The sequence below is a fragment of the Sturnus vulgaris genome, chromosome 27 (assembly GCF_052056855.1).
Source record: "Sturnus vulgaris isolate bStuVul1 chromosome 27, bStuVul1.hap1, whole genome shotgun sequence".
Taxonomy (NCBI): domain Eukaryota; kingdom Metazoa; phylum Chordata; class Aves; order Passeriformes; family Sturnidae; genus Sturnus; species Sturnus vulgaris.
In genome coordinates, this window is record NC_142269.1 from 4125586 (window position 1) to 4150919 (window position 25334).

Genomic DNA, 25334 nt, shown 5'->3' on the forward strand with positions numbered 1-25334 from the left:
TCCCCCAGGTTCCGGTTTCATCCCAGCGCATCCCAGTGCTCGGATATCTGATCCCGGCTGGCTCCCGGTGAAACCCAACCCCTCAACTCCGTGTTTTCCCTCAACTCCGGCAGCCAGGAGCGATGAATTCCCTGCGGGAAGGAATTCCACCATTCCAACTCCTGCCTCTGGAGGTGCAGGAGCCGGGAGATGCCCGGCTGGGAAAAAAAAGGAGGGGAAAAATCGGAGAAGTGGAAGAAATGAGAGGCCCAGGGTGCTCCGAGCAGCATCCAAAGGGATTTTCCAGGAGTTTTTCCTCATCCAAGGGGTTGTGGCCTCTCCATCGGCGCCTTCCCAGCCCCCTCCCCTCTCCCCCCATCCCCGTCTCGCCGCCAAATTAAAATCGCTCCCGCTGCCGGCAGCAATAACTCATCCGACGTCTAACACTCGACATTTTGTCAGGATTATCCCGATTAACCCAGAATTAATCCCGATCTCAATGTTAACAGGATTAGCGCTCAAATCGGATTAGGTGGTTTTTTTTTTAAACCGGACCCCTTGACTAAAGGAAAAAAAAAAAAAAAAAAAAAAGGGGCCGATCCCTGCCAGATGTGCACGGCATCCAGATGTGAGCGGGAATCCCTGCCTTGCCCTGGGATGGGCTCTGGGATTATTCCCACACCTTCACCCCCATCCCGGCGCCTCCGCAGGTGACACCACCCGCGTGTGGCGTCCCCAAAACGAAGCCACCGCTCTGTCCCCGGGGAGGGGACACGGGGGGTGCTGCTCGTCCCCTCTCCCCCGATTTTTCCTGCTGGCAGGAAGCGGCTCCGAGGAATATTTAAAAACCCGGATCCTCTGCAGCCTCCTGAATGTTGACTACTCGCCCCGCACCTTCCCCAGAGGGATCGGGATGGGGGTCGGGATTTCCTCGGGAAGAGGGAGATCTGATGGATCATGTCCCAGCCAGGCTGAGCTGGGAGTTCAGCCCTAAAAATGCTCCTTTTGTCCCGAAAAATGTTCGTTTTGTCCCGAAAAATGATCGTTCTGTCCCGAAAAATGCTCCTTTTCTCCCCCAAAAAAGTGAGTGGGGAGGGGTCGCTGCTGGCAAAGGGGCAGGAGAAAATCCTGGTGGGGTTGGAAGGGATTTGGGATGGGGAAAAACCCCACTGAGGGACACGTGGTGCCCACTCCTCCTCATCCCACCATTAATTATTCACCTCCCAGGAAATCCAGACTGGTTTTTATCCCTGGATTTCCTTTCTCTGAAGCTCCAGCGGGAATATCCAGAGGGGAATTCATCCCACCGTGAAACCCTGGACAAAGGGGGATCCTGCTCGGGGGTCCCGAGGCCACCCCAGGACAGGGATCAGGGTGGGATAAGCGGCAGGAGAAGATTTTTGGGGCTGACATTGAGTGAACATCGAGGATTTCTGCGTTTTTCCGGGATTTCCGCGTTTTTTCCGGGATTTCTGCGTTTTTCCGGGATTTCCAAGCGCCGGGGAATGGGGACAGGGATGAAATTCCTTCCCCTCCTGGACAATTCCAGATGAACGAACAACTTTGTTTTTTGGCCTGGGGATTCTCTCAGCACCGAATTCCAGTTTGGGAGTCCCGATCCTCTTCCCTCCGGCCCAGGAATTTCCCAAATTGCCGGGAATTTGGGAATTCCCAAATTCTCAGAGGTGGGGAAACGCGCGTGGAAATCCTGGTTCCATCCCTGCTGCCTCCACCCTCAGGCGCTGCTCGGTCCCTGCTCTGCCTCGGGTGACAGAATCTTCCAAAATTCACCCAAATTATCCTTGGGGCCGCTGATGGGTGGGGAGCGAAAAAAAAAAAAAGGTGAGGAAGCGGCTGGGAGGGGACAGGGGGGACAAGGGACAGGGGACAAAGGACGAGGGACAAGCGACGAGGGGCGAGGGACACGGGACACGGGACAGGGAAGAGGGACACGGGACACGGGACAAGGGACAAAGGACGAGGGACAAGGGACAAGGGGCAAGGGAAGAGGGGCACGGGACACGGGAAAAGGGAAAAGGGGTGAGGGAAAAGGGGTGAGGGAAAAGGGACGAGGGAAAAGGGACGAGGGAAAAGGGACGAGGGAAAAGGGACGAGGGGCGAAGGACAAGGGACATGGGATAAGGGGCAAGGGACAAGGGAAGAGGGACACGGGACAAGGGACACGGGACAAGGGACAGGGAAGAGGGACACGGGACACGGGAAAAGGGAAAAGGGACATAGGACGAGGGACATGGGACAAGGGAAGAGGGACACGGGAAAAGGGACACGGGACAAAGGACGAGGGACATGGGATAAGGGGCAAGGGACAAGGGAAGAGGGACACAGGACACGGGACACGGGATAAGGGACACGGAACATAGGACAAGGCGAAAGGGACACGGGGCAAGGGACATAGGACAGAGAAGAGGGACACGGGACATGGGACACGGGACGAGGGACACGGGACGAGGGACACGGGACGAGGGACAAGGGACGAGGGACAAGGGACGAGGGACAAGGGACAAGGGACACGGGATAAGGGATAAGGGACACGGGACAAAGGACACGGCGAAAGGGACACGGGACGAGGCACACGGGACACGCCCTGTCTGGGGGTCGAGGTCTGAGCACCCAGGAGGGGACCCGGCGCGGGGGGACACGGGGATGGTGACAGGGACGCGGCGGTGAGAGGTGACACGGCTCAGCTCTAGGGGACGCGAAGCAGGGGACAGGAAACGCCCGTGGGGACAAAAAACGGCTCTGAGGGTCGGCTTGAAGTGAAAAAAACCCAAAAAACCCCAAAGCAGCGCCAGCAGGAAGAGCCGGAGGGAAAAAAAATCCCAAATTCTGCGATTCCAGCCCCGACACCGCCCGGGCTGTGCTGCTGGAAAATCCAAAGCCGTCCATTCCCGCCGTGCCTCAGTTTCCCCATTCCTACCCTGAGGAATGCAGCATTCCTGAATTTCCTGAATTCCCTGAATTCCCCCCATTCCCAGCATTCCTGAATTCCCCCCATTCCCAGCATTCCTGAATTTCCTGAATTTCCCGAATTTCTGAGTTTCTCCCATTCCCAGCATTCCTGAATTTCCTGAATTCCCAGAGTTTCTCCCATTCCCAGCATTCCTGAATTTCCTGATTTCCCTGAATTTCCTGAGTTTCCAGAGTTTCTCCCATTCCCAGCATTCCTGAATTTCCTGATTTCCCTGAATTTCCTGAGTTTCCTGAGTTTCTCCCATTCCCAGCATTCCTGAATTTCCTGAATTTTCTGAATTTCTTGTATTCCCGAATTTCCTGTATTTCCCCAATTTCCCGAATTCACCGAATTTCCCGAATTCCTGAGTTTCTCTCATTCCCAGGATTTCTGAATTTCCCGAATTTCCTGTATTTCCTCAATTTCCCGAATTTCCCGTATTCCTGAGTTTCTCCCACTCCCAGCTCCCCGATGGGGTTGGTGCCACCCCCGCCAGTGGCAGGGGTTGGCATGGGGACACCTTGAACCGCTTCAACCAAAACCACGCCGCGTTTCCATCGCCATCGACAGCGCCCGGGATCGATGGGCGACAACAGAGAGCCGCAAAAAAAAAAAAAAAAAAAAAAAAAAAAACAAATCAAACAAAAAAAAAGAAGAACAAAACCAAAAAAAAAAAAACCAGCGAGGAGCCCAAAACCACAGCCAGGAGCTCGGAGCAGCCTCTCCCCGCTCTTTCCCCACCCCAAATTCCCTTTCCCACCGGGAAGGACCCACCCGGATCCCTCTGGAAGCGCGGCCGGAGGGGTTGGGGGAGGCTGGAGCAGGGGAAGGGATTACAGGAGCTCGGAATTCGCTGCCTGGTGCTATTTGCTCATCCCTTGGCGAGCAAACAGCGCGGCCTGGCTCTCGTTCCGGCTGGGGGAAGGTGGAAACGGTTTCCAGCAAGGACACGAGGAGCTCCGGGTGAGCCCCGAAACCCGAAATTCGAGCAGCCGGGTGAGGGTGAAGCCATCCCAGATATTTGTTTAAAACACAAAACGCGTCCTGTGTGTCCTCCCCGGCATTCCCCGCCTTTTTTTCCAGGGAAGCCGCAGCCCTGAGCCCCAAAACCCGAGACCAAAAACCCGAAATTCGAGCAGCCGAGTGTGCATGAAGCCACTCCAGACATTTGTTTTAAAGAAAAAACGCGTCCCGTGTGTCCCCACAGTTTTTCGGGGGACGTCGCAGCCCCCAGCCCCAAAACCCGAGACCAAAAACCCGAAATTCGAGCAGCTCGATGTGCATGAAGCCATTCCAGATATTTGTTTTAAACGCAAAACGCGTCCTGTGTGTCCTCCTCCTGCATCCCCCGCAGTTTTTCGGGGAAAGCCACAGCCCCGAGCCCCAAAACCCGAAATTCGAGCAGCCCGGTGCGGATGAAGCCATCCCAGACATTTGTTTTAAACACAAAACGCGTCCCGCTTGTCCCCACCCGCATCCCCCGCAGTTTTTAGGGGGAAGTCTCAGCCCCCAGCCCCGATCCCCGAGCCCCAAAACCCGAAATTCGAGCAGCCCGGTGCGGATGAAGCCACCCCAGACATTTGTTTTAAACACAAAACGCGTCCCGCGTGTCCCTCCCTGCATCCCCCGCAGTTTTCCCCCTTCTGTATCTTTTTTCTTGGCTGCCTTTGATGTTCCTTTAAAGTCCCGGCTCCAAAGGAACTCTCCAGAGCTTTTGGATCTTCCCTTTCCTGCCGCATCCCACCAGGAGCCGGGATCAGCACAGCGGGACCCCCAGACCTGTCACAGAATTCCCCAAGGGAATTTCCCCCCTTTGGATGTGACCCTGGATGTCCCCCCCCAAAAAAAAAAAAAAAAAATCCTGAGAGTCTCTGGGATGGCCCCGCCCGGGATTTTCGGGGATGGAAAAGTGAGGGGAGGATTGGGATGTCCTGGAAAAGGGACTCGGGAATCCGCCTGGGGACTCGGGGCTGGCAGCAGCGTGACAGTGGCACGGAGGTGGCGATCGATGGCTCGGGGCGAGTGACGCCCCAGGGGAAGGGACAGCGACAGCGACAGCGGGGCTGGGATGGAGCTGGGAGCCGCGACAGAAATTCCCGGGATGGGCTGGGGACAGGACAGGAGGGGACACGGGGGTGAAAGGGCTGGGGACAGGGGGACACCGTGGAACCCCTGTGCAGTGACAGCAGTGCCACCAACACCCTGAGACCCTCCTGGGGACAGACAGAGTGACACCCTGGGTTCCCTGTGAGTGACAGCAGTGCCACCAACACCCCCAGATCAGCCTGGGGACAGGGGGACACTCTGGAACCTCTGTGCAGTGACAGCAGTGCCACCAACACCCTGAGACCCTCCTGGGGACAGACAGAGTGACACCCTGGGTTCCCTGTGAGTGACAGCAGTGCCACCAACACCCCCAGATCAGCCTGGGGACAGGGGGACACCGTGGAACCCCTGTGCAGTGACAGCAACACCCTGAGACCCCCGTGGGGACAGGGGGACACCCTGGGCCACTCTGCAGTGACAGCAGTGCCACCAACACCCTGAGACCCTCCTGGGGACAGACAGAGTGACACCCCCAGATCAGCCTGGGGACAGGGGGACACTCTGGAATCCCTGTGCAGTGACAGCAACACCCTGAGACCCTCCTGGGGACAGAGTGACACCTCGAGATCAGCCTGGGGACAGGGGGACACCCTGGGCCACTCTGCAGTGACAGCAGTGCCACCAACACCCTGAGACCCTCGTGGGGACAGACAGAGTGACACCCTGGGTTCCCTCTGCCACCAACACCCCCAGATCTGTGACAAACTCAGCAATGCAGGGACCCCCTTCCCCAAAATTCCAAATTCAGTCGCAAAAAATCGGGGAAAAATTTTTAAAAAGTGAGAATTTTTTTTTGCCTTCCCTCCCCTCGCAGAGCCGGGAATGTCCTAAAGTCCAGCCCTGTTTTATTCCTTAGTCGAAAAAAATTGGGGGGAAATTTTAAAAGTGAGGATTTTGTGCCTTCCCAGCCCTGGCAGTGCCAGGAATGTCCCCGGGAGCCGCCGCGGTTCCACCCTCGATTCACGCCACAAAAAACTCCGGGAATGAAATCTCGGGACAAACGCGCGGATCCCGAATTTCCAGGCGCAGATTCTCTGCTTTTTTTGGTTTTGTTTTTGTTTTTTAACCACGGGAAGAGCGAACCCAGCGGGGACAACGCGCCAAGGTCACCCGGCAAGGAGGGCGACCTTGAGGGGCTGCCAGGGCGAGGAGGAGGAGGAGGAGGAGGAGGAAGGACACGGGGATTTCCAGCTGCCACACAAAGGCCTGGCTGTTCCCGAGGTGCCACCGGTCCCTTTTAGGGACAAAGCTTTGAGGATTTCTGCGTTTTTTCGGGATTTCCGCGTTTTTTCCGGGATTTCCAAGCACCGGGGGATGGGGACAGGGATGAAATTCCTTCCCCTCTTGGGCACACCCAGAAAATAACTTTGTTTTCTGGTCTGGGAATTCCCTCAGCATCGAATTCCAGCACGAGAATCCTGATCCTCTTCCCTCTGAGCCAGAAATCTCTCAATGCCAAATTCCAGTTTGGGAATCTCATTCCTGTTCACTCTCATTCAGAAATCTGACACCAAATTCCAGTTTGGGAATCCTGATCCTCTTCCCTCTGAGCCAGAAATCTCCCAGCACTGAATTCCAGCTTGTAAATCCCAATCTTATTCCCTCTCAATCAGGAATTTCCCAACACCAAATTCCAGTTTGGGAATCCCAATCCTCTTCCCTCTGCCCCAGGGATCTCCCAACACCAAATTCCGGTTTGGGAATCCCAATCCTGTTCCCTCTGGTCTAAAAATCTCCTGACACCAAATTCCAATTTGTGAATCCCGATCCTCTTCCCTCCAAATCAGGAATTTCCCAACACCAAATTCCAATTTGGGAATCCTGATCCTTTACCTCTGGTCCAGAAATCTCTCAACACCGAATTCCAGTCTGGGATCCTGATCCTCTTCCCTCTGAATCAGGAATTTCCCAACACCAAATTCCAGCTTGTAAATCCCATTCCTCTCCCCTCTGAGCCAGAAATCTCCTGACACCAAATTCCGGTTTGAGAATCCCGATTCTTCCTTCTGAATCAGAAATCTGACACCAAATTCAGTTTGGGAATCCTGATCCTTTTCCTCTGGTCCAGAAATGTCCCATCACCAAATTCTAATTTGGGAATCTTGATCCTCTTCCCTCTGAATCAGAAATCTGACACCAAATTCCAGCTTGGGAATCTCATTCCTGTTCCCTCTGAATCAGGAATCTCCCAACACCAAATTCCGGTTTGGGGATCCCAATCCTGTTCCCTCTGGTCTAAAAATCTCCTGACACCAAATTCCAATTTGAGAATCGAGTTCCTCTTCCCTCTGGATCAGAAATCTGACACCGAGCAATGGGAGATCCCAGAGCCTGGCAGGGAAAAGGGGCAGGGTCAGCTCCAGAGCTCCAGGAGGAGGAAGAGGAGGAGGAAGAGGTTGGAAACCAGAGCATCCCTGCCTGGGAGCAGCCACCTCTGAGCTTGGACTTCCAACCACATCCAGAACCATAATTTTCCCAAAATTCCGATCTCAGCGGTTTGGAAACAACTCCAGAGCAGCAGGATTTGGGTGTGGGGCGAGTGCTCACAACCTCACAGAACAGCTCAGGGCTCGAAAACCCCAAAAATTCCTTCTCACCACCTTCAACCTCAGCTGAGCCCACACCAAACCAAATTCAGCTCAGGAATTCTCATCCCAAAAAAATCCCACCCCGAGCTCCCATCCCACCCCCCTCCAGAGGGGTCCAAGCACATGCATTTCAAAGAGAAAGCAGGGAAAATCCGAAATACTGACCTTAAAGCTCCAGTAGTTGGGTTGCTAACGACAGAAAATAAAAATAAAAATAAAAATAAATTAAAAAAAACAACAGAAGAGAACACACACACACACAAACAAACAAACAAAAAAACACCATTAAGATTCTTGGTTTGACTTTTGCTTTCCCTTTGAGAGTCGCTGAGCTCGGGTTTAAACCTGCCCTGGTTCCCAAAGGGTTGCTGGAATTTCGGGGGGGGATGGGGATTGAGGGGAATTGGGGTGGAAAAGGAGGGAAAAGGGGGTGGCAGAGCGGCCGCCAGTGTCACCCGTGTGCCCAGCCCGTGCTGGAAGCCGCAATAATTTTCATTTTCCACGGGATTTTCCCACCCCCTCTCCCTCTGCGGGGTTGTCACCGCTGTCACCGCGATGTGGCACCGCCGGTGACAGGAGCTGGCGCCGCTCACGGCCCCGGGGCTGATCCCATTCCCGAGGGATCCAGGGGATCCTGGAATCCCTGAGGATCCAGCACAGCCAGGGCTGGGGCAAAGGGAGCCACGGGATCGTGGAATTATGGGATGGTGTGGGTGGGAAGGGATCTTAAATTCATTTATTGTCCCAGTGGGATCCCACAGAGCCGGGCTGGTCCCAGCCCCATCCAGGCGGGAGCAGGAGGGACAAGATCCGGGGACAAGGATCGGGATCCAGGGAAAAGGATCCGGGGACAAGGATTGGGATCCAGGGACACGGAATGGGATCCAGAAATAGGGATTGGGATCGAGGGACAAGCAGTGGGATCCAGGGAAAAGGATCCAGGGACAAGGATCGGGATCCAGAAATGAGGATTGGGATCCAGAAATGAGGATTGGGATCCAGGGAAAAAGAGTAGGATCGAGGGACAAGGGTTCAGGGACAAGGAGCGGGATCCAGAAATAAGGATTGGGATCCAGGGACACGGAATGGGATCCAGCAATAAGGGGAGGGATCCAGGGAAAAGGATTGGGATCGAGGGACAAGGATTGGGATCGAGGGACAAGGATCCAGGGACACGGATTGGGATCCACCTGGCCGGAAGGAGAAATCCCCGGGATAACGCTGGGTGAGGTGGGAGAAATGGGCACAAAGCAGTTTTTGTCCCGAGGGGATTTTATTGGGAACAAAGTTCTCCTCTGCTCTCTCCTCCCCTCTCGCTTTTATTCCCCCACCACGACCCCCGTGCCTGCAAACCTGCTCTGCTGCTTAGAGGATTAATTTTTAAAATGATTATTTTACATCCAAACCGGGCTCCCAGCGCCCCCGCCCCAGTCCCGGGAATTCTCTGCCAATAAACATCGGGAGAAGCTGCAAAAATGTTGGAATCTCCGAGAATTTTTTTTCTCCCAGGGATTCCCCGATCCATGGGCAGATCTGCTGCTCCCTCCCCTTCACTTCTCGCTGCTTTCCCCCTCCAGAGCACGAACACAAACCCCCCCCGCTCTCCTCATCCCAAAATTCACCTTATTCCAGCCCCACTCCCCTCCCAGCTCACATCAACATTCCACACAACGCCAGGAGTTTCCAACCCGAGCTCAGCCTCAATCAACTCCCAAAAAACCAACAACAACAACAAAAAAAAGAGATTAAAACAAAAAGCGCTTTAGAAGCGCTTTGACTCAAAGAGCGCCGAGGTTTTTTTTTTGTGTTTTTCTGCAGACGAGCCTGGAGGCACAAAGGTCTTTTCCAAGGGCACCCCTGGCTCCGAGGCAGCGGCGGGAGCAGCAATTCCCAGATAATGGCCAGCAGGAGCCGAGGCGGGGTTGCCCAGCTGGAGATAATGGCCAGCAGGAGCCCAAAGGTCCCCTGGGAAAGGAGGAGCCGCCTCAGTTTGGGGAAAACGAACAGAGGCACCCGGAGAGCGGAGCCACGGGCAGGGGCTGGGAAACGGAGCTGGGGAATGGGCAAGTGGTGCTGGGCTCAGGGCGAGTGATTCGGGAGGTGGGCAAGTGATGCTGGGGGTGGGCAAGTGATTCTGGACTCAGGGCAAGCAATTCTGGGCTCAGGGCAGATGATTCTAAAGGTGGGCAAGTGATTCTGGGCTCAGGGCAAGTGATTCTGAACACAGGACAAGCGATTCTGGTGGTGGGCAAGTGATGCTGGCTTCGGGGCAAGTGATGCTGGGCATGGGCAAATGATTCTGGGCTCAGGGTAAGTGATTCTGGAAGTGATGCTGGGCTCAGGGCAAGTGATTCTGGGCTTGGGGAAGTGATTCTGAGCACAGGTAAGTGATGCTGGCTGCTGGGCAAGTAATTCTGGACACAGGGCAAGAGATGCTGGACTCAGGGAAAATGATGCTTGGTGCAAGGCAAGTGATTCTGGGCTCAGGGCAAGTGATTCTGTGGGTGGGCAAGTGATTCTGGACACGGGCAAGTGATTCTGGGCTCAGGGCAAGTGACACTGGGCACAGTCAGGTGGCACCGGGCACAGTCACACCTGTAGCCCCAGTCGCCCCCAGCCCTGCGCGGGGACAAACCCCAGTCCCAGTCTGGCCCAGTTCCCAAAATCCCAGCCCAGTTTGTGGCAGGGGAAGACGCTCCCGACTTTTCCCTTCCCGACTTTTCCCTTCCCGGCTTTTCCCTTCCCGGCTTTTCCCTTCCCGGCTTTTCCCTTCCCGGCTTTTCCCTTCCCGGCTTTTCCCTTCCCGACTTCTCCCTTCCCGATTTCTCCCTTCCCGATTTCTCCCTTCCCGATTTCTCCCTTCCCAACTTTCCCCTTTTCCCTCCCTCCCCTCTCCTCTCTTTCATTTCCCGCAGCCTCGGTGATTTTCCTGCTCCCTGATATTGCTGATCCTATCTGCTGCGGGTTTTATTTATTATTTTGGGATGGCTGGACAAGCTTATCAGCGAGCCCATAAATCACAGCCCCACCACAATCCAGAACCTTCCGGCAGCGATTTGGGGCTGGGCACCGTCACCTGCGGGCCACAGGGTGGCACAGGGTGGCCCAGGGTGGCACAGTGTCCCAATCCCGGCTCACCGAGTCCAAAATTTCCCTGGGGCAGCGCCCTGAGGGGACAAGGACACTCTGCTTGTCCCCTGCTGGGAGCCAGGAGCCATCCCAGGGATGACAATCTGGTGCTGCTTGTCGTGGCCAGCACCACGCGGGCCTTTTGTGGCCACCATCTGTCCCCGCTGGCACTGCTGCCACCCCCGGCGCTTTGCCCACCCCCCCAAAAAAAAAAAATCCCAAAAGCACTCCCGGGTGTGGATGAGGGATGGATCAAGCACCGCCACATCCTTAGAGCACCCCCAAAACTCGGGGACAGAGCGGGGACACCTCTGTCCGGGTCCCTGCCAGCATCTTCCAGGCTGGATTTACCCAGGGAAGGAGGGGAGAGGAGAGAATTCCTGGGGTGGAATTAACATTTCGCTGGCTCTTCAAAAGCATCAAAGGGAGATAATGGGGCGGGAGAGGATTGGAAGCGACAGCCTCGTTCCGAGCCATAAAACAGGCGGCTCCTTGCAGCAGCAACTCTGCGCAAGGTGCGGGGAATTACAGAGGCTGCGATTTATAATTACAATGAGAGTCATGTCCGTGGTGCTGCCGAACGAGGGGATAACGAGGAGCTGGGGGTGCCCAAAGCATCGGGGATGAGGGGTAGGAAAAGCAGGGATGGGGTGGGGATGGAGCCTGGGAGGGATGGACACGCAGCCAGGAGGAAAAGCAGGGCCGGAGTGATGTAATGGCCGATATTTTGGGAGTTGAGTTCGGGGGAAGAAAAAAAAAAAAAAAAAAAAAAGAAGAAAATAAATGGAACGGTCGTTGTGGTTGTCCCAAGAGAAGACGGGAGGTAAATGAAATGAAATCCGTGTGAGTCAGCGCCTTGACCGAGGGGGACTTCCCCGGGCTGGCAATTAAATCACAAATCTGTTGGTGATTAACGAGGCACGACCGTGTCCCTGTCGAACGGGCAGCAGCCACCACCCCGGCACGCTGCACTGCAAGGGAGGACAGAGGCAGCTCCATCGGCTTTTTAATTAACTCATTTCCAACATTTCCAGCTTCCGATCGAGTCCCCCCACCCCCAGGCACCGCGTCTTGACAAACGAAAATCTCCTTGAAAAATAACAGCCAAGTGAATTTAATCTGTTTCTCCTTATTAAAGTTTTTTTTTGTTTTGGTGTTTTGTTTGGTTGTTGTTTTTTTTTTTTTTTTAAATGCTTTTCAGCGCCAGTGAAAGTGAATTAAAGTGGAAACAGCACCGTGACAAGACAGGGAAAAGAATAAAAACCAGTGACCAGACAGAGCGGAGAGCCGGGGGCCGCAGATTTTTGTCACCTGAGGTCTCGCAATTATTGCGGGCACCTCTCAAACGTGACCAGGGGAGGGGACAGCGGGGACAGGATGGGGTGCAGGAGGGATGGGGCTCGTTCCCGTCACACCCGGGCTCCTCAGGAGCCCACCGCGAGGTTTTGCTGCTCCTCTTTCGGGCACAGCCTCGGGCTCTGCTGCCCCTCCACCCTCAGTGGGCTCTGATGGCCACCGAGGTGACATCAGAGATGCCACAGCCGCCTGTCACGGCCACTCAACGTCAACCTCCCCTCCAGACCCCCCCCCAAGCAAAACCAACTTTCCCCTCCAGGCCCCTCCACCTTCCCCTCCTCCTCCTCATCCTCTCCAAACTCATCAGCGCTAATTACAGCCGTGACCCGCACCGCGGCCCCTGGGGACGGCGCAGGTGACACCAAAGCCCGGACACCGCTGGCCACCAGCACCGCGGTGGCTTTGAACGCCCGGCCCCGGCTCCAGCCGCCTCCTCTGCCGGTGCGAGCGAATCCGCAGCGCCTGCTCGGAGCGATGAATGCATCAGGACGTGCTGTGCCGAGGAGCAGCCATGCTGGGGCTCCAAAATCTCCTTTCTGCCAAGGTCGGGCCCCTCTCCCGCACCGCAGGTGCCCCGGGGACCGCGTTTCGTGCTCTTGAGCCATGGTGGGGGGGGGGGGGGGTCTTTGATTTGTGGCATCAGCGCCCCCAAAACCCCGCGCTGGGGGTGGGGCAAGGTGTCCCTCAGTCGCTCCGGCTGGCGGGCAGGAGGTTTTGGGCCAGGGCAGGGCGAGCTGGCAGGAGTTGGGCAGATCAGATGGCACCGTGGCCATGGCAACGGCACGGCGTAGGTGGACCGAACACAATAGGGACGGGCAAGGTAAAGGCGGCAGCGAGCAGCGCTCCGCTCCCCGCCGGGCACGGCCCCGGCAGCTCCGGGGTGACCCCCCCCCGATCCACCCGGCACCCCCAAACCCCGCAAAAATCGATAAATCCTGGAGAAAAGCAAAGGGCAAGGGTTGGGGGTGGCCTCTGGGGGGGTCAGAGCAGCCGTGTCCCCACCTCAGGGTCCCCAGGGGGGTCACAGCAGCCGTGTCCCCATGGCAGGGTCCCCAGGGGGGGTTAAAGCAGCCGTGTCCCCATCGCAGGGACCCCCGGGGGGGTCACAGCAGCCGTGTCCCCATCGCAGGGTCCCCCTGGGGGGGTCACAGCAGCCGTGTCCCCAACGCAGAGTCCCCTCGGAGGGGTCACAGCAGCCGCGTCCCCATCGCGGGGTCCCCAGGGGGGGTCACAGCAGCCGTGTCCCCACCGTAGGGTCCCCAGGGGGGGTCAGAGCAGCCGTGTCCCCACCTCAGGGTCCCCAGAGAGGGTCGTGACACCGTGGGGGGGGCGGTGCGCCCCCGTTCCCTGCAGAGATGAAGGTGAGGAAGACTCCGCCACGCTGCTGGAGCCCGCGCTGCTCTTCCTCTGTCCCCTCCTGTCCCCTCCTGTCCCCTCCTCTGTCCCCTCCTCTGTCCCCTCCTCTGTCCCCTCCTGAGCCTCAGGGACAGCGGAGCCGCCGCTCCGGCTGCTGCAGGGCTCGGGTGTCCCCTCCCCTAAAAGCCACCCTCGCCACGGCGGGGACCCGCTCGCCACGACCGCCGAGGTCACGGGAAGCAGGAGAGAAATTTGGGATAGAACAGAGGGAAAGTTCGGGGCAGGGAGGGAGGGAGAGAGGGAGGGAGGGAGAGAGGGATGGATGGATGGATGGATGGATGGATGGATGGACAGAGGGATGGATGGATGGATGGATGAAGGGATGGATGAAGGGATGGATGAAGGGATGGATGAAGGGATGGATGAAGGGATGGATGGATGGACAGAGGGATGGATGGATGGATGGATGGATGGATGGACAGAGGGATGGATGGATGGATGGATGGATGGATGGATGGATGGATGGATGGATGGACAGAGGGATGGATGGACAGAGGGATGGATGGACAGAGGGATGGATGCATTCACCTTGCCCGTGTGTGCCAGGGAGAGCAGGAATGCCCACAGCCCTTCCAGGGGGAGCACCAAGGGGAGCATCCCACCTCTAATTCCTGGTGGGCACCTCCTGGGCATCTCCCTCCCTCCATGAACTCATCCCTGCCCTCCCCGGGGCTGTCACCGCTGTCCCCAGCTTTTTACCCACTTGGGGACTTCAAGATGCACTTCCATAAAAAACGGGGTGACCCCCGGAGTTCCGCCTGCCTCCCGATCCCCCATTCCCAGCCGGGAATGAGGCAGGAATCGCTGTTAGCGAGGGAAAAGGAGGGAATCGATAGGGCCGGCTCCGGCTGCAGTCCCAGGGACACGCACACAGCGCTCGTGTTACTCCCGGCAGCCACGCTCCACCATTTCAGCGCTTCCCTCCCGTCACTCTCCACCTCTGGAGACCAAGATGACACCGCCGGCAAGAGCCCCGAGGGACCCCGCGTCCCCTCTGCCACCACCGCGCGTCACCTCAGCCGGCACCCACCGTCCCCAGAAACACCCAGGTACCCCAAACCTGCCCGTGCCGGGCACTCCCAGCCCAACCGGGCACCCCCACGGGGCCACTCCCGTGCCAACGCCGGGTGCCACCTCTTGAAGGGGGGTTGGAGGTGAGGTCAAACCTTTCGTGCCACCACAGGGGTCCGGTTTGGGGACACCCCGTGGGAAGGACGCTGGGCCAGGTGAGCTGGAGGTGACAGAAACACCCGCAGGGCACAGGGACGCTGCTTGCCCAGGCCACCATCTGCCCCTCTCTGCTGCCCGGGGGTGGCAGACAGGATGGGTGTCCCCACCCGCCGGGGCACGGGGACACGGGTGACAACGCGGAGCTGCCCCGGGACAGCGTGGGGGGGGGGGGATGGAACGGACACTGCCAGGGCTTTGCACGACCCCCCCGTGGGGACAAGGTGAGACCCCCCCCGGCTGCTGCAGCAGAGGGCAGCGCAGGGACGATGACACCCACAAAATGCCACCCCCCCCCCCCCCCCCGTCCCCGCCGCGACACTGGGGACAGGGGGGGACCCCGGGGAAGGGGGAGAGGCTGAAGGGAAAAGGGGGACTGGGGAAAAGGGGGGGCTAAAGGAAAGGGGAAGATGGAGAGGCTGTCCCCGGGTCGGGGTAAAGAAACCCCCGGAACCCCCGGGTGCTGACGGGGGTGGGAGAGGGGAACGGAGACCTCGGGGTGGGAATTTTGGGGAGGGGGATGCTGGGGTGGGTAGGAGCGACACAAGGACAGGTGGGGAAGGGGAGATCGGCGGGGCAACCGCAGCAGCGAGGGGCGGCCACCGGCTCCGGAACCACCCGGAGTGATGCGCCCCGCTCCATCCCGAGCCATCCCGAGCCATCCCGAGCCATCCCGAGCCGTCCCGAGCCATCCCGAGCCGTCCCGAACCATCCCGAGCCATCCCGCACATTCCCGCCCTGTACCTGCGGCAGGTGAGCGCTGCGCCTCGGGATCCGCAGCGCCGCTCGGTCCCGCTCGGCCCCGCTCGGTCCCGCTCGGTCCCGCTCGGCCCCGCTCGGCCCCGCTCGGCCCCGCTCGGTCCCGCTCGGCCCCGCTCGGCTCCGATCGCCACCTCCCGCCGCCCGCCCCGCCCCGCCCCGCCCCGCCCGCGGCGCCGTCACCATGGCAACCACGGCTAGGCCCCGCCCCCCCGAGCCCGCCGGTAGGGGGCGCTGAGAGCGCAGGGGGCGGGGCCTGCCGGGGGGGGAGGGGCGGGGAGCACGTGAGGGAAAAACGGGGAAATAAAACAGGGATGTAAGAGGAATAATAATAATAATAATAATAATAATAATAATAATAATAATAATAATAATAATAATAATAATAATAGGGATGTGGGCATGGAAATACGGGAAATACAGGAAATACAGGGATGTGGAAATACAGGGATATGGATACAGGAATATGGAAATACAGGGATAACACAGGGATTTGGGCATGGAAATACGGGGATATGAAATACAGGGTTTACATGAAATACAGGGAATACAGGGATATGGAAATATATGGATATGGAAATGCAGGAAATACAGGGAATAGAGGGATGTGGAAATAAAGGGAGGTGGAAATACAGAGATGTGGAAATACAGGGATATGGACATGAAAATACAGGGATATGGGCGTGGATAACACAGGAAATACAGGGATATACACCTGGATAACACAGGGATACACTCACGGAAACACACCTGGATAACACAGGGATACACTCACGGAAACACACCTGGATAACACAGGGATACACTCATGGAAACACACCTGGATACCTGCAGGGATGGGCACACGTGGACGTGCATAGGGATGTGCACATGGGTGCACGCAGGGATTCACACACACCTGGATCCACACCTGGATCCACACCTGGATCCACACCTGGATTCACACCTGGGTTCACACCTGGGTTCACACCTGGGTTCACACACCTCCATCAGCCCCCCCAGCACAGAGCCGCAGGGCTCCCCCCGTGCCCTGGCACTGCAGGACCCCTCTGTGTGACCCCAGTGCCACCTGTGCCCGGTGTCACCTGTGCCCGGTGTCACCTGTGCCCGGTGCCACCCGTGTCCCCTGCACGGCTCTCAGAGCCCAGAGCCGACGGCGCCATCAGGAAGGGCAAAGATTCCCGGGAACAGCACGAGGATGCCAGCTGGACCCACTGCCACATCCACACGGGCCCAGCCCAAATTTTAGCCCCTCGGGACAGCTGGGGACAGTTTGGGGACACAGCCAGGACCCCGCTGTGACAGCAGAGACGGGGACAGGTTGGGGACACAGCCCAGCCTCTCCTGCACTGGGGAAACTGAGGCACAGAACGGGCTCAGCAAAGCGGCACCTCCCGGGCCTGCCTGCAGCTCCTGCCTGAACCCCAAAATTCATCCCAACCTCCATCCCTGCTGGACCCCAAAATTCATCCCAGCCTTTATCCCTGCTGGACCCCAGAATTCATCCCAACCTCCATCCCCTGCCTGAACCCTAAAATTCATCCCAACCTTCATCCCCTCTGTCCCCCTGTCCCCCTGTCCCCTCTGTCCCCCTGTCCCTCTGTCCCCTCTGTCCCCTCTATCCCCCTGTCCCCCTGTCCCTCTGTCCCTCTGTCCCCTGTCCCCTCTATCCCTCTATCCCCCTGTCCCTCTGTCCCCCTGTCCCCCTGTCCCCTCTATCCCCCTGTCCCCCTGTCCCTCTGTCCCTCTGTCCCCTGTCCCCTCTATCCCTCTGTCCCCCTGTCCCTCTGTCCCCTGTCCCTCTGTCCCCTCTGTCCCCCTGTCCCCCTGTCCCCCTGTCCCTCTATCCCCCTGTCCCTCTGTCCCCCTGTCCCCCTGTCCCCTCTATCCCCCTGTCCCCCTGTCCCTCTATCCCCCTGTCCCTCTGTCCCCTCTGTCCCCCCTGTCCCCCTGTCCCCCTGTCCCCCTGTCCCTCTGTCCCCCTGTCCCCCTGTCCCTCTGTCCCTCTGTTCCCCTGTCCCTCTGTCCTCTATCCCCCTGTCCCCCTCTCCCCTCTATCCCCCTGTCCCCTGTCCCTCTATCCCCCTGTCCCTCTATCCCCCTGTCCCCCTGTCCCCTGTCCCCCTGTCCCCTGTCCCCCTGTCCCCCTGTCCCTCTGTCCCCCTGTCCCTCTGTCCCCTGTCCCCCTGTCCCTCTATCCCCCTGTCCCCCTGTCCCCTGTCCCCCTGTCCCCCTGTCCCTCTGTCCCCCTGTCCCCCTGTCCCCTCTATCCCCCTGTCCCCCTGTCCCTCTATCCCCCTGTCCCTCTGTCCCCTCTGTCCCCCCTGTCCCCCTGTCCCCCTGTCCCCCTGTCCCTCTGTCCCTCTGTCCTCTATCCCCCTGTCCCCCCTGTCCCCCTCTCCCCTCTATTCCCCTGTCCCCCCTGTCCCTCTATCCCCCTGTCCCCTCTATCCCCCTGTCCCTCTGTCCCCTGTCCCCTGTCCCCTCTATCCCCCTGTCCCGTGTCCCTCTGTCCCCGCTGTGGCTCCGGGTGCGGACAGTCCCCCCGGCTGTCATTGATTTATTCCCGAGCCGGATTTATTCCAGGCAGCTGCAAACCCGCCCCTGTCACAGGCGCTGAACACTCAGCTCCTGCCTCTTCCTGATTTTTTTGTTGTTGTTGTTGTTGTTGTTTCCTTGCTGCAGAACAGGACAAAATCCAAGATTTTGGACATTTCATTTTTTTGGGGGAGCCTCAACCCCACAAGACAAAGCCGGGAGAGGAAGGGGTTAAACCACAACGCGGCTTTTCCCTGGTAATGGATAAAAAATGGGTCCATAATCCTTTTTTTTTTTTTTTTTTTTCATAGGATTTATGATCCATCTGCATTAAACCCATCCCAAACCAGGGACGGGGGATGGAGCCACTCCTTAAACCACGGAATTATTTCCCTCGATTTTCCTTTTTTCTTCCAACTATTCCTTATTTTTCCAGCTATTCCTCATTTTTCTCTAACACTTCCCAGATTTCCATATCCTCAACACCAAGCACCGAGAGCGGCTCTGTCCCAATCCCATTCCCTGAGCATCGGCCACGGAATCACGGAATTTGTGGAATCACAGAACAATTCCGGTTGGAAAGCAGCTTAAAAATCATCTCCTGATGGATTTTCCCCTCCCAGGGTAGGATTTACCCCAAATCCTACAGCCAGCATTTCCATTTCCATTTCCGTTTCCATTTCCATTTCCATTTCCATTTCCATTCCCATTTCTATTCCCATTCCTATTCCCATTCCCATTCCTATTCCATTTTCCCACCCGGATTTTAAATTTTCCCTGCAGATTTCCCCCAAATTTCCCCTGGATATTTCTATTTTTTTTTCCCCCTGCTCTGCCCATGATTAAAATGAACATTTCTCTCCCACTTCCATTTCCATTTCCACTTCCATTTCCATTTCCATTTCCATTTCCATTTCCATTTCCATTTCCATTCCCATTCCCATTCCCATTCCCATTCCCATTCCCATTTAACGCCTTCTCCCACCCGGATTTTAAATTTTCCCTGCAGATTTCCCCCAATTTTCCCCTGGATATTTTTATATTTTTTCCCCCCTGCTCTGCCCATGATTAAAATGAACATTTCTCTTCCATTTCCATTCCCATTCCCATTCCCATTCCTATTCCCATTTAACGCCTTCTCCCACCTGGATTTTCAATTTTCCCTGCAGATTTTACCCTGGATATTTTTATATTTTTTTCCCGCCTGCTCTGCCCATGATTAAAAAGAACATTTCTCTCCCATTCCCATTCCCATACTCAAAAATCCAACGGATTTTTCCCAGCCTGGAAGGGATGCTGACTTTTATGGAATGTTCCTTTCCACCCCTGATGTTCCAAACTCCCTCGGATTTCCTTTTTTTAAAATTTTTTTTTAATTTTTTTTAAATAAATCCCAATAGGACAACAAATCCTGGGATTCTGAAATCCCTTCCGGGCTCCTCTGGAATATCAAAGTGAGTTCCAAACATTCCAGGCAGAGCTGGATCCCAATGTCATTTAAAGGTTGGTACCTGAGCATTCCAGGATTTCTGGATTCCTGATATTATTTCCTGCCTGAGGGGGAAATAAAAGAAAGGAATGGCGGAAAATGAAAAAAAAAAAAAAAAAAAAAAAGGATTTTGTAGGATTTGGGGGTGTTTTGGTGAGGAATGAGCTGCAACCAAGCTCAAAAATCCAGGTTGGAGCCAAGAGGTTCCCAGACACTCCCACGCTCCCATTTTTTGGGGGGAATAAAGGAGATAATTCCCAAATCCAGATCATCTTTCCTTCACCTATAAAAATCCTCAGCAGCTTATCAGACCTGAGCCAACTCGAGCTGGATTTATTTTTTCTGTTTTTTTTTTTTCTTTTTAAAAGCTGCTGCTCATTTGAAAAAAAAAAAAAAGGAAATTCTTTAAATCCCTGTAATAATAGGGAGAAAAATCCTATTTATTTACCGGGAAGCAGCGCTCCGTGCCCGGAAATGCCCCTGCTCCATCTCCAGAAATGGATTGTGACAGCAAAGCCACCACCAATTATTGTCCCCTCGCCAAAATTTGGGGGTTTAGGGGAATTTGGGGGTGGCAGCAGCTCCGATGCCGCCGGTTTTCCTGGCAAAGATGGATTTCCTTCCATGCCAGTTCTGGGAATTGTCACCTTTGTCCCCCGGGGATTTTTGGGGGTGAGCTGAGGTTTCCTGCCAGCCACGGCCTCGGGATGCTCCGGGTTTGGGGTTCCCAGGGGGAGGTGGGGATTTATTGATGTCACATCGGTGTCACCAGGAGACAAAGGAGGGGGTTTGGGGTCCCCAGAACACCCCAAAAATGGGACAGGGACCCCCAGAACCGTCCGGGGCTCTGCTGTGCCCAGCGAGTGTCACCAGGACAGCAGGGGACACACAGCCAAAGGACATCACGGTGGATTCAGCCCCAAGGGGTTTCGGGTCCCCAGAACACCCCAAAACCGGGACAGGAACCCCCAGAACCATCTCGGGCCCTGCTGTGCTCAGTGAGTGTCACCAGATGTCACCTATCCCAAGGACAGCAGGGGACACACAGCCAAAGGACATCGTGGTGGACATGGCACTGACCCCAAGAGGTTTTGGGGTCCCCAGCACACCCCAAAAATGGGACAGGAACCCCCAGAACCGTCCATGCCCAGGGCTCTGCTGTGCTCAGTGAAGGCCACCAGATGTCACCTGCCCCAAGGACCGACAAGGAGACACAACTGAAGAACATCGTGGTGTTACTGGAACGAACCCCAAGAAGGTTTGGGGTCCCCAGAACACCCCAAAATCGAGATAGGAACCCCCAGAACCGTCCAGGGCTCTGCTGTGCCCAGCAAAGGCCACCAGATGTCACCTGCCCCCAGGACAGCAGGGGACACACAGCCAAAGGACATCACGGTGGATTCAGCCCCAAGGGGTTTCGGGTCCCCAGAACACCCCAAAAACGGGACAGGGACCCCCAGAACCGTCCGGGGCTCTGCTGTGCTCAGCAAAGGCCACCAGAGGTGTCACCTGCCCCAAGGACGACAGGGGACACACAGCCAAAGGACATCGTGGTGTCATCTGGAATATTCTCTTCCTCACCCCTGGAAGATTTCCTTCCTCACCCCCGGAGAATTCTCTTCCTCACCCCTAGAAAACTTTCTTCCTCACTTCTGGAGGATTCTTTTCCTCACCTCTATAGAGAATTCTCTTTCTCACCCTCGGAGAATTCTGTTCCTCATCTCTGGAAGATTCCCTTTCTCACATCTGTGGGATTCTCTTCCTCACTCCTGGAGGATTCCCTTCCTCACTCCCGGATAATTTTCCTCACCCTGGACAATTTTCCTCACCCTGGATAATTTCCCTCACCCCTACAGGACTCTCCCCCGGCCCTGCCTCACCCACCCCTTTAATTCCCGCACATCCAACTCCCCTTTACTCCTCTTCTCCTCCAGCCAGCCCCACCCAGCCAGAGGCGCTTCCAACCCCACAAAATCCCACAAAATCCCACAAAATCCCACAAAATCTCCCCTTACCTGATCCCGCAGGCGCTCCTGCTGCCCGCGCAGCGCCAGGGCGTGCTGCGGGTATTTGCTCTTGAGGTGGTCCATGAAAGCATCCCTCTTGCGCTCCATCTCCGTCTTCTGGAGGCCGGTGAGCGCCTCCAGGCTCTGCGCGGCGATCACGGTGTGCCGGCGCTCCGAGGTGTGCACCAGCCCCACGTTGGAGAAGCGCCGGGTGCCGTTGCCCAGGGTGCGGTACTCGCGCGGGTACTCGGCATCGTCCGCGGAGATCATGTGCGAGCTCGTCCTGTCGGGATCTGCGCGGGCAGCGGGAGAGCAGCGGGGTCAGGGGAGGGTCCCCGGCCGTGGGGCAGAGAGGGGACAATCCCCTGGCAGAGGGGGGGACAGTCCCCGAGCACAAGGCAGAGAGGGGGGACAATCCCCTGCCATGGGGCGGAGAGAGGAGACAGTCCCCGGGCATGGGGCAGGGATAGGAACTTGTCCTGTCGGGATCTGCACAGGCAGCGGGAGAGCAGCGGGGTCAGGGGAGGGTCCCCGGGCATGGGGCAGAGGGGGGACAATGCCCTGGCAGAGGGGGGGACAGTCCCCTGCCATGGGGCAGAGAGGGGACAGTCCCCGGGCATAGGGCAGAGAGAGGGGACAGTCCCCGGGCATGGGGCAGTGTCCCCTGCCATAGGGTAGAGGGAGGGGACAGTCTCCGGCCGTGGGGCAGAGGTTGAGGGCTGGGATTTGGGGCTGGGATTTGGGGATTTCAGTAAGGAGCGATGGCAGAGACTTGCTGGGAGTGGGATCATCCCTCAGTGGGGTGACAGGAGTGGGATCATCCCTCAGTGGGGTGGGATCATCCCTCAATGGGGTGACAGGAGTGGGATCATCCCTCAGTGGGGTGGGATCATCCCTCAGTGGGGTGACAGGAGTGGGATCATCCCTCAGTGGGGTGGGATCATCCCTCAGTGGGGTGACAGGAGTGGGATCATCCCTCAGTGGGGTGGGATCATCCCTCAGTGGGGTGACAGGAGTGGGATCATCCCTCAGTGGGGTGGGATCATCCCTCAGTGGGGTGACAGGAGTGGGATCATCCCTCAGTGGGGTGACAGGAGTGGGATCATCCCTCAATGGGGTGCCCGGGGAAGGGGGTGGGTGCCGCCTTCATCCCCCTGCGGTGACAGAGCTGTCCCCGCTGCCGGACATGGGGCAGGGGATGAGGGGACAGCGGGGATGGAGGGGGGGGTGCAGGGGCCGCGATCCCACCAAACCCGCGATGATCGGAGCGAAACGGGAACAAAAACAGCGCTGGGTGACTGAAAACAGCACGGACGAGACACGGGGGACACGGGGGGACACTGGGGGACACTGGGGGACACTGGGGACAGGGACACAGACGTGACACAGAGCGAAAAGAAAATGAAATCAAGCAGGGTAGGGGGAGGGTCGTGTGTTCGGGCGCTGTGCTGGGGGGGTGGGACAGGTCCCCATGTCCTGTCAGAGACCCTGGGGGGGGGCTCAGCCCCTCAGAGACCCCGGGGGTTTCTCAGCCCCTCAGAGACCCCGGGGGTTTCTCAGCCCCTCAGAGACCCCGGGGGTTCTCAGCCCCATCCTGCAGCCATTGCTCACAGGGCCAGCCCAGCCCGGGATCACCGAACCTGCGATCGGGGGGTTCCCTGTCCCATCGCAATCCCCTCCCGGAGCTCAGCCGAGCCCCGCGGAACCAAACCCGGGATCTCCGGGATGTTCTGCCCCATCCCAGTCCCTTCCCGGGGCTCAGCCCAGCCTCAGGAGCACCAAATCTGGGATCAAGGCGATGCTCTGCCTAATCCCAGCCCCGGGGCACCAAACCCGGAATCTCCGGGATGCTCTGCCCCATCCCAGCCCCTTCCCGGGGCTCAGTCCAGCCCTGAGGCACAGAAACCGGGATCTCGGGGATGCTCTGCCTCATTCCAGTCCCTTCCCGGTGCCCTCGGACACCAAATCCGGGATCTCCGGGATGCTCTGCCCCATTCCAGCCCCTTCCCGGTACCCTCGGGCACCAAATCCGGGATCAAGGCGATGCTCTGCCTCATCCCAGACGCTTTCTGGTGCCTTCTGGCAACAAATCCACAATCTCCGCGATTCTCTGCCCCATTCCAGCCCCTTCCCGGTACCCTCGGGCACCAAACCCGGGATCTCCGGGATGCTCTGCCCCATCCCAGCCCTTCCCAGCCCGAGCAGGCAGGGGAGGGGACAGGGGGACACACAGAGTGGTGACAGGGATTTGTCTTTCCTCTCGTAACTCATCAGCGCACGCTGGGATTTGACTTCCAGGGAATCTGGAAGAGCCGATGGATGCCTGGAAGTCCCCGCACGCTGCCAGGGCCTGGCACCGCCTCGGTGCCCTCGGCTCGAGGCCGCCCCGCAGCTCCCCCAGCCCAGAGCCCGCTCCAGGACACCGAGTGTCACCCCAAAAAGCCACTTTGGGGGGGTCCCCCCTCATCGGAGCCGCTGTCCCCCGTCCTCGGGCTGGTGCCAGCCTGGCCAGTGGCCACGGGGCTGGCTTTGCCAGCGCTGATGAATTTTTCATCGGATTTCCCCCCCTCCTGCTCTATTTTTAACCTTGATCCATAATTCACCTCCTGCTTTTCCCCCCCGCCCCTTCTCTCCCAAATTCCCGTTAAACAAATCACAGCCAGGTTTGGGGTTTTTTTTGTTTTTGTTTTTTTTTTTTCCTTTTCCCTCAATTATTTATCATCCCAGCAGATCAGTTTGATATCAAACCGATCAGCAGCGTTATCGGCGGCAGCCACGGGAGCGATTCCTCCTCTCAAGGTCGCACCAGCGGCTTCGCCACGAGCCCAGCGGGGACATCACGCGCTCCGCCAGCGCCACGGGGACATCCCAAAGCCTCCCCTCCTCCAAAAATCCACCGGAGCAGCTCCCGTCCCCCACAGCTCCGGCACTGAGGGTGACCTTGGCCAGATTGTCACCCCCTTTTTTCCCAAAAAACGGAGGTGGGATGTGGGGAGAGCTGAAATCGCGTCCTTCCCTCGCTCTGCCGGGTCCCGGTGGCACCGGGAGAGTCACGGTGGCATCAGGGAGATCACGGTGGCACTGGGGAGATCATGGTGGCACTGGGGAATTCACAGTGGCACTGGGGAGATCACGGTGGCACCGCGAGGGTCACAGTGGCACTGTGGGAGTCACGGTGGCACCGAGGAGGTCACGGTGGCACCAGGGAAGCCACGGTGGCACCGGGAGGATCACAGAAGGATCGGGAGAGTCACGGTGGCACTGGGAAGGTCACAGTGGCACCAGGAGGGTCACGGTGGCGCTGGAGAGATCATGGTGGCACTGGGGAAGTCACGGTGGCACCAGGAGAGTAATGGTGGCACCGGCAGGGTCACGGTGGCGCCAGGAGGGTGATGGTGGCACTGGGAGAGTCATGGTGGCACCAGGAGGGTCACGGTGACACTGGGGAAGTCACGGTGGCACCGAGGAGGGTCATGGTGGCACCGAGGAGGTCACGGTGGCACCGAGGAGGTCACGGTGGCGCCTCCACCGCGCCAAACACCCCAAATTCTCCCGGGGGAAGCGGCACAGGGGAGGTGCCCGAGGGGACCCTGGTGGCAGAGGGGACACCAGGAGAGCATCGCCCCGAGGTCCCCGCGGGTGCCGAATTCCAGCCCGGCTGGGAAATCCCTCTGGATCAGTTTGTCCTGACACCCCCGGGAGTCCCGGGAGCTGCCGGCCCCTCTCCCGCTCCCTGACAGCCCCACAGCGCTCGTTCCTCACCGGGAAAT

At 57.7% G+C, this 25334-nt stretch overlaps 1 protein-coding gene across 1 annotated transcript in view; it reads right to left on the bottom strand.

Moving 5' to 3' along the window:
• The window catches only part of SRCIN1 (SRC kinase signaling inhibitor 1), a 103775-nt gene that overhangs the window by 42879 nt on the left and 35562 nt on the right, over window positions 1–25334 (bottom strand). The window contains exons 2-3 of the mRNA XM_088179435.1: window positions 21574–21857; window positions 7810–7833 (exon numbers count right to left, since the gene is read on the bottom strand). Of these exons, the coding sequence (XP_088035561.1) occupies window positions 7810–7833; window positions 21574–21857 (308 nt within the window). The remainder of the gene's footprint in view (window positions 1–7809; window positions 7834–21573; window positions 21858–25334) is intronic.